The 9480-nt window shown below is 45.0% G+C and overlaps 1 protein-coding gene across 14 annotated transcripts in view; it reads right to left on the bottom strand.

Moving 5' to 3' along the window:
- Nucleotides 1-7787, bottom strand: part of Enah (ENAH, actin regulator) — a 120396-nt gene extending 112609 nt beyond the window's left edge. For 5 of the 14 annotated variants that reach the window (XM_087581282.1, XM_087581280.1, XM_087581281.1 and 2 more), the window contains exon 1: nucleotides 7344-7787. In XM_087581282.1, coding sequence (XP_087437408.1) covers nucleotides 7344-7348 — 5 coding nt within the window. In that variant the 5' untranslated portion in view covers nucleotides 7349-7787. 14 annotated transcript variants of the gene reach the window in all.
- Nucleotides 7788-9480: the final 1693 nt, after the last annotated feature.

Here is a 9480-nt window from a genome sequence, read left to right on the forward strand (position 1 = left end):
AGCTCAGTGGTAGAGCGCTTGCCTAGGAAGTGCAAGGCCCTGGGTTCGGTCCCCAGCTCCGAAAAAAAAAAGAAAAAGAAAAAAAAAAAAACGAAAATTCACCTTTTAATATATAGACAAGGAAGGATGCACGACTAAATCAACATTCTCACTGTGTCAAAAAGAAGGCACATGCATAGTCAAACATTTGCCAGACTTCCCATCCCTCCCTCACTCCTGGCAACCGCCGATACACTAACAGAATCATTCAGTATGTCGCCTTTTGAATTTAGCCTTCACCTCCTACCATGTTTCCGTCCACACAGTGGAATATACCAATACTTCATTATTTTTGATGGCTAAATATTTCATTTTAAGGGTATGCCACATTTTGACCATTCAAACTACGGGCAACCAGGTTCTTCCTTCCACTCTGAATAGTGAGGCTGTGAACATCTGTGGGCAAGCTTTCCGGTAGATGAGTTTTCACCTCCATGTGTACCAGTGAAATTACCGATCATATAACTCTGAACTTAAGACTCTGCGGAATTGTCTAAACTCTTCTAAAGCAGCTTAACACTCGTATGGCTTTTCAAACTCTTAACATAAACTCATACGATGTTAGACTTTTCCTAGAAATAGAGGAATTATTCTTCCTTATCAAGCCCATCTTGTGCGCCAAGTGTTACGCCAGACAGGGCCTTATTTAATTTTCCTAACAAATCTGCAAGGCAAAAATTACTACAATTTTACGGAAGAAATTCAGGTCTAAATAGTTTACAGTTCTTACAAATCAGTTAAGGTCAAATCTAGAATTTGAATCCAAGGTCAATTTCAAAATCTGTATTCTTTATACCATGCTGTGGTATAAACCGTATCATTTACTCAGCCCTTAGACACATATACCTTTGTTTCACATGAAAAGGATTCTTTTTTTTTTTTTTTTTTTGGTTCTTTTTTTTCTGGAGCTGGGGACCGAACCCAGGGCCTTGCGCTTCCTAGGCAAGCGCTCTACCGCTGAGCTAAATCCCCAACCCCATGAAAAGGATTCTTTAGGCAAGCTGTATGTTGTGTTAAAATTCTGGTGTGGAAGCTTCCCAATATGAACATATTACTAAAACTCCTAAGTGACTTAGGTATATTACCTCCCCCATACATACTTTTCTTTAGTAAATTATTTCTGTAGTTACATTTGAAAAGTTCTATCTAGGATTAGTTCAAGCATTACAACAGATCACCTTTTTTCCAACAACGTGCAAATATGTTCTGCTATGTAGACTGAATTGTGTCCTCACAATTTATATTGCTGATGTCCCAAACTTCGGGAAAGCGGCTTAACATTTACATCGCTTTTCAACATAAACTTGTAAGGTGTTAGCCTTTCCTGGAAGTGGAGTTCACATTCTTTCTTACCAAGCCCATTTTGTGTGCCAAGTGTAACTCATTTGGAGACAGAGCTTTTAGGAATTAACTACAGTTGAGTGACCTCTAAGACAATGAGATTGATGGCTTCGTCAGGAGAAAGAAAAACCTCTAGCCACCCTCCTAGCCCTATTACCATGCCCCAACTGACAACAAAGAGCCCTCACCAGACCCCGCCAGCCCTAAACTCCCCTCTCCCGCTTTGAGAAAACAATAATTCTGTCGTGAACATCATGAAACGGGTATCTCAAATGCTGAGAAATGAAGAGAGCAGTAGTTACAGAAGAAACAAGCTAAACCAAGAGATTCCTAAGTCTGTGGCTCAAATTTGAGTCTCCGATCAGACAGTAAAAAAAAAAAAAAAAAAAACAGAAATATTCTTCTATCTAGTAATTTAGTGTTTTACAATAAAGTCAAGGAAATACGGCCCAAAGAGCTCTGGAGTTAAAACAAACCTGATTCTGAGGCTCTGGCTACTTCTGAGCTTTGGTATCGAGTAAGATACAAATTCTACATCCATTCTTGTAGTAGTGATGCTGCTGGTTTTTGTTCAAGTGACTTTATTAATCCCTGTACCTAAGAATACTATACTATACATCCCACCAGAGCTGTGCCCAGTACAGTTCTAGAATGTTACAGGCACTCCAAAGCTGTGACTGTGACTGTTAGCCCGTAGGATTCCAAAAGAATGCCCGTCAAAGGCAAACGCATTGGCGTACAGACAGTACTGGTCAAGTATTTTACTGGTAACATGAATATGAAAATACAGAACCTTGGGCTAGTGGTATGACTTGAGAGTGGAGTATTAGATCCCTTAGAACTTAAAAAAAAAAAATTGGGGTTACTCAGGTATAACAAGGAAGGCTCTTTGCTCCGTGTCTTCCCACAATGCAAAGTTCTCAGGCTTTTATTATACAGTGCCACTTCCCGTGATAACTCAGACATCTCTCTAACCTTTACTTCTCAACGCCATCGATCTCAAAGAGGAGGTTGGGGGACGGAGGGGAACATAAGGGCTTAAGGATTCACTACCCAGCAACTACATAAAACTGACATCTCCTTTTCTAAACACCTCCTTACTCTCAAAATAAAGACTAGGTATTCTTAAAGTTACACAATGACCCCTGCTCTAAAGTTGTACGTAAGATAAAATATTGAAGCGACTAATGTAACTTCTTCCTTACATTCCAAACAGTGACTGCCTAATTACTTTGCTTATTCCAAAACCCTGAATATTAAAGGTGAAGTAAATCATATCTACTTATCCATACATATATCAATTATAAAATTGACGTTCAAAACAAAAACAAAAACAAAAACAAAAAAAAAAACACCCTGGGGCTGGAGAGATGGCTCAGCAGTTAAGAGCACTGACTGCTCTTTCAGAGGTCCTGAGTTCAATTCCCAGCAACCACATGGTGGCTCACAACCATCTGTAATAGGATCTGATGCCCTCTTCTGGTGTGTCTGACAGCTACATTTTACTCATATATAATAAATAAATCTTTAAAAACAAAAACACTCAAAATGTAAATAAGAAATACTCAAGTTAATAAAAAATGAAAATGAGGGCTGGAGAGGTGGCTCAACAGTTAAGAGCACCGAATGCTCTTCCAGAGGTCCTGAGTTCAATTCCCAGCAGCCACATGGTGGCTCACAACCATCTGTAATGAGATCTGATGCCCTCTTCTGATGTGTCTGAAGGCAGCTACAGTGTACTCATATATAATAAATAAATAAATCTTTAAAAAAAATGAAAATGAAAATAAAAAAAATATAAAATAAAAACAAAAACAAAAACAAAAAAAACCCAAAAAAATCCTGAAGACGGCCTGGTGGTGGTGCATTCCTTTAATCCAAGCATTCAGGAGGCAGAGGCAGGTGGATCTCTGAGTCTGAAGCCAGCCTGGTCTACACAGTGAGTTTGCAGGACAGCCAAGGTTATTAAAAAAAAAAAAAAAACAAATTCGGTCCCCAGATCTGGGAAAAAAAAAAAAAAAGAACCAAAAAAAAAAACAAAAAAACAAACAAACAAACAAAAAAAAAACCCTGCCTTGAAAAAACAAACAAACACCCCGAATATGTAGCTCCCACTTCTAAAATAAACCTCTGTGGAAGAGTCACAGCTGCAAGCACATCCCTTCCTGGATATGTATCTTAACATTACAATGCCCTGAAATAATGGGATTACCTTCTACCAATACGTTCAATTAACAAGACGGAATCCTCTGTCCCTTCATTGCACCTCTATATGCATATTAAATTTATCATTGGTGTTAGTTGAGGGAGCAAAGCCATAGAGTTTCAAAGACTTATCATATACACAAAAAGAAAACTAAAAAAAAAAAAAGGTTCCTCACCTACCCAATAAGGCTGGGCACAAAACGGTTAGATAAGTAGCATTCCTGGAACCACTCTCTGGACCCATGTGTCAAGCAAACTTTACCAATGAATGCCTGGCATTCTTCCCCTCAATCCCTGGAAATGTAACACTGCCCTCATCTGCATGTTATCCCCTACCCATTGGACTACATTAGCAAAATGCAACCTAGTTGACAACCTTAAATAAGGTCAACAGTTAAGCAAACTGTCCAAAAGTTTTGTACAACTAGTCTAATGTAACTTTGTATCTCAAAACAAGGGAAGCACACAAAGCACCTTCTGAATTCGATCCTCACAACCCAGGAAAAGAATCACCCAGCTTTGAATCGGGGTACAGATGTGTTCAGTTGGCAGAATGTTTGTCTTGCGAGCCCTGGGTAGACATCCCAGCACAGCATAAAGCCTGTAATCCTAGCATTCTAGTGGTGGAGGTGGGAGAATCAGAATTAAGGTCATCCTCAGTTATACAATTGAGTCTCAGGCCAGCATAGAATACATGAGACCTGTCTCAAAAAGCAAATGAGTAAACTATATACAGCTTTACACATATATACCTTTTTATCATTGATTTGTATATGTAATATGTAATACTGGGTGTGTGTGTGTCCATGAAATTATATGCTTAGCTCATAGTCACTCTAAGTACCTTTGGTCAAATCCTCATAACCACATTATGCTTTTTTAATATGAGAAAGTCTGAGTATCTAGTGCTACAGTAACCAAGACCATACAATATGGCACAAAAATGTCAATCCAAAATTTTCTGAGCTCTTCCTAGAAATCAGACCTATAGGAAACTATTTTAATTATAATAGGTTCTTCTGTTTAACAAAAGAGAAAGAGAAAAATTTGAGTGGTCAACTAGTTTTTAGAAGATATAATCCCATACACACTTTTCAGTCACAAAGAATCTTACATGCTTTTGAAACATTACAAATGAAAAAAACAGTACAGAACCAAAACTCAACAGGCTACTACAAATCTCTGTTATTTTTTTGGTTTGTGGCCTTTTCCACCCTCAACTCATTCCCTGTCCTTGTAAATCAAAACCTAATAAATCTATACATAGCACTTTACATGTGGAGCGTATCTCAAGACTTTCAGGAATGCACAGTTCCCTTCTGTATAAGAAGGGTACACTATGTGACAAAAACACGCTGTTCCTAAAACTAAAACATCTGAGAGAACCTACCACAAATACTCAATTCTGTAAGACACTTATTACTTCAGAGTTCTGACCAACTTAATGGAAATTCCTACACAATATTCCTATTTCTGGGTGGCCTTTGAAACACCAGAACTATTCTTCATATAACCTGGGGGACGGGGAATCCATTCCATTAAAAGGTTAACTTTCTCCTACAGCATCAGAGATTACCTCATACCAAGCCACACTACCCTCACAGCTATCTAAGCAACTGCTCACACCCAGGCTGCACACACTAGCTGCTGAACAACCCAAAGCCTTTCAAAGTGAAAACCTAGCCGATCCTCTTCTCTGCTCCTAAATTATTCAAAACCAGCCTACAAAGAATTACTGCAGACTGCTCAAACTTCTCAGACCTGAAGAGGACCTTCTATACTAACACTGCTGGAAGAACCTCAGTGTGATTTCTCTCTCTACAACTAATATGATATACACAAGAAAGCAGCCTTATAAACAGACGTTATATTTTACTAGAAACTAGAATTTCTAAGTCCGGACGTGATTTGACTGACAGCGTATGGTATTTAAGTTTTACCAAATACTTCAAACTTTAATATGCTTTTTTTTTCCCCCATAAGCTTTCAAATGGCTTTAATCAAATGCTAAAATACCCTGCTTCATTTTGTCCTTTTATTGTTTTAAGGAAAATTACTGCAAGTCTGGAAAAAAAAAAACTATAAGCTACTATAGCATTAAGTCACCGAAGTCCAAATCAACAGTATGTAATGTTGCCAGCCAGAACAGTCATGTATTTAACAGTTTCTGAATTTTCAAGGCCATCAATAGCTTAGGGGAAAAAAATGCACAGAAATATAACTGAAATGTCTCAACCTGCATTTTACAAAGATTAATCTTGGTTTCTATGCCATAATTACTTTTTAAACGTTTGAAATGAGTTGTGTGGAATCACCCCGGAAAAGGGGTCACTTGGCAAAAATTTAACACTAACATAAAGATCTGTCACTTGGAATCCGGAAAATTCATAGTAAGCCTAAGTGAACCCAGCACATAAAATATACTGAAAAGTGAAGTGGGACTGTGTTCAACCCTGATTTTTTTTTTTTTTTGGAGGGGGGTTAATAAAAGCTAAAGTTTCAAACAGAACTTACTTAAAATAAGGGGGAAAAAAAAATCCAAAGACAACATTTTTCAGGCCAAAGAAAAGGAATTTGTAGATATTATTCAAATCTCATTTCATTACATTATAAAGGTCTTGGCAACCGTCGGCCATTAATCTTTAACACAAAGGAGATTCAAATCCAAATGGACTGAAAGACTATCTCGGGAGGAAGAAACAGTAATTTACTTCATCCACAATTGTTTAACCTGAAAGGGAGGCCTTTAAGGATGATAACGCAAAATGCATCACCCTCCAGTCTACGAAGTCCCCTTTCCCACTAAGTCTTGCGCCAATCCAAAAGCAGGAGGTTATGGACACAAAACAAGCTTAGGAAAGGCTTGGGGTGGGTGGTGGGTGGTCTCCAATGAATGACACACCACATCATGGTTTATTCTCCTACACAACTGGAGAAACAAAAATGAAAAAAAAAAAAACCCACCACACCATATGTTTCACCGTATCAATCAAAAAGCATTTCACCACGGTACATCCAAGCCCTTCCTTTGGGGCTGAAGAGAAAAATAATTGTATTGATTACAGAGGAAGGGAAAACGCTGCTGCTTCTGCTGCAATGCAACACTGCCTGCTAGGAACCGGAGAGAAGGGCTTTCCAAACAAAACCCTCCCCCGCCCGGGCTTACAAACCTCAAACAACTTATCCCAGCCTTACACTGTCCCCCGCCACTGGAAACCTAGTAAATTCTCTCCCTTCCCCCACCATCGAGAAATTTCACCTTTCCCCGCTCCTCTGCTTTACCCCTACCAGAGGCACTTTATTCCCCGCAGAGATTTCAAACCTTTCAAACTTTCCTCCCCACCCCCCCTTTAATTAAACACTAGAGCTTTGTACTAAAAGTGCAGGGGATTTTTACATATACACGGAAAATACCTGTTTCTCGGCAACAAGCACGCTACGACTATCGGGCCCCTCCCCATCTCCTGGGTTTCGTTAGCCCAGGCTGGGGGAGGGAGGGAGGGAGGGAGCTGGCATATTAGATTGAGGAAGGGAAATCCTGGGTGAAAGAAGAGCATCTGAGGGAACACGGGAGGAGCCCCCTCCCCCAAATCAGAGAGGCTGGGCTGGGCGGCTGGAGAGGAGAAACCAGAAAGGGACAAAAGGGAGCGGGGAAGAGCCAGGAGAGCCGAGCCGGCGCCGCGGGCCGGGGCAGGCGGGTCCGCGCAGAGCGGTCGCGGCGCCGCGGCACAATGGCTGGCGGCCCGCGCGCCCCTCACCTCATGGTGCCGGCGGCGCCGAGGCTTCTCCGGCGCGGGAGACGCCGAGCGGAGGGTCTCTTCTCAGGCGGGGAGGCGGACGCCGCGGGGACGCACGAGCAGAGGCGGCTCCGGCTCCGGCGGCCGGGCTACACCATCTCCGCGCGCAGAGGCGAGGCGCCGGCCCGCCGAGCGCGAGCGACCACGGGCTGAGGAGGGAGCGCGGGGCCGAGGCGCCGAGCGGGTCCCCGGCGGCCGCCGCCTCCTCCGCCTGCGTCGCCGCCTCCTACCCGCCGAGCTTCGTCCGCTGCCTCAGACGGGAGCCACCGGGGCCGCGCGCCCGTCCGTTCGCCCGCCCGCCGCTCCAGAGGCCGCTCCAAGTGCGCCGCCGCCGCCGCCGCCGCCGCCGAAGCCCTGAGGAACCGGCAGCTGCTGCAGCCGCGGGAGGAGAGCCGGGCTCGCCGCGGGGCGCCGGGGGCGGGGCGGCGGAGGAGCACGCAGGCGCCGCCCTCCTCCCGCCGCCCCCGCCGCTCCCGCTTCGCCCGCTCCCCTCCCCCTCCCTCCCGGGGCGAGGGGCGGTGCGCACGAAGGGGCTGCGGGGCGGCGGCTGAGGCGGCGCGGCGGCCGCGGCCCTTTGTTGCCGCCCACCCCGCTTCGCGCCCCCTGCGGTCCGAGGGGGCTCAACGCCCGCTCTGCCCTTGACCTCGCTCCCCTGCCGCGGCCCTCCCGCAGCCCGGAGGCCGAGGTGAGGAGCGGACCGCGGGGGGGCGTGACTAGCCGAGCCCGATCGCGGAGAGGACCCGGGGGCGCGGGCCGGCATCCCCCACTGCGCGCCCCCGCCGCGGTGCGACTCCCCCCTCCCCGGGTGAGAGGCGGGGTGTGGGAGAGTCCCGAACACGCAAAACGTGGCCATCGTCGTCCCCCGGATTCCCGAGGACCCCGGAGCGTGCAGGACCTGGGGACCCGGCCGACGCGCGCACGGTACTGGGATGACTGCACAAACACACGCGCGCGCACAAACACACAAACGCACACGCACACAGCTAACGCATCGGTGTCGGAAAACGCGGTGGCCCGAGGCACGCGGAACCCTGTGCAGCCGCGAGAGACGCAGCCCGTGGAATCCTTTCTGTCGTCACCAGCTGAAAGGGAATCCCGGCCGGGGGCGGGGAGGGATGGGAACTCAGGATAATTTTAAATGTTCTGTCTTTCACCTAGTCTGGAGCTCACCTCCTAAAGGTAGATAGAAAATACTAACGCAGCAAATGGTTTACAGTCAGACGGTGCAGGGGGCCCCCTGAGAAGCCCGAATATGTGCGTGGGGGTCGGGGAGTGGGGTGTCGAATAAAAACAACAAATCCAATGACTTAATAAAAATTTAAGACTGAGAGATAGCCTGCTTGCGTGTGCAGGCTACAGATGACTAGGGTAGAAAGGATTTTGCTGCTGCACAGTTCCTAGCACATCCAAAATGGAGGACCTACCAATACTGCAGGAATCCATTCAAAAGTTTGATGTTCCATAAAAAATGGGCTGCGGTTCTAAAGACACTTAGGAAGGCTAGCCATGTGTCCACTTTCAAATGACAAGCGAACAAATCCTAGTCATCCCCGGTCAGTGCCTGAATTGTCTGGAGAAACAGTTTAACCTGTTTTAACTATGAAAAACCTCCTGGTTTCAGAGCTCAACAAAGACAACTGGCTGTTTGGAAGGAAGCCCGGCAAGAAGCAGTGACCTAGAGCTGTGGCACAGGACCAGGGTGGCCTCGGGTAGTAAAAAGCACGGTGCCTCTGCCCTAAACATGGTGTACTTGAAGAACACTAATTTCCACCCACATAGCTAATTACAGCTTGCCATCACAGAGCATTTTATTCAAGGATCTCCAAGGACTGAAGAGAAAACAGTCTTGTCAGTCAGATGTCCTTGTTGCCCATATTACAAGAAGAGACAGAAATATACATCTCAAGCAACCTCAGCCTCGTGCCTTATCAGTACAATAGCCATGATTAGGAAACATCGCAGCTATGAGGTGCACTGTCTGTATAAATTACTGTAGTTTAAAGCGCTTGTACCCCAAGTGCTCAACAAGTTAGCAAATGTTTGCTGTGGAAGCCTTTATTCTTGGGGAAGAAAAGTATGAATGCCTGTTGAAATCATC

Source organism: Rattus norvegicus, chromosome 13, assembly GCF_021556685.1.
Source record: "Rattus norvegicus strain SHRSP/BbbUtx chromosome 13, alternate assembly SHRSP_T2T, whole genome shotgun sequence".
Taxonomy (NCBI): Eukaryota; Metazoa; Chordata; class Mammalia; order Rodentia; family Muridae; genus Rattus; species Rattus norvegicus.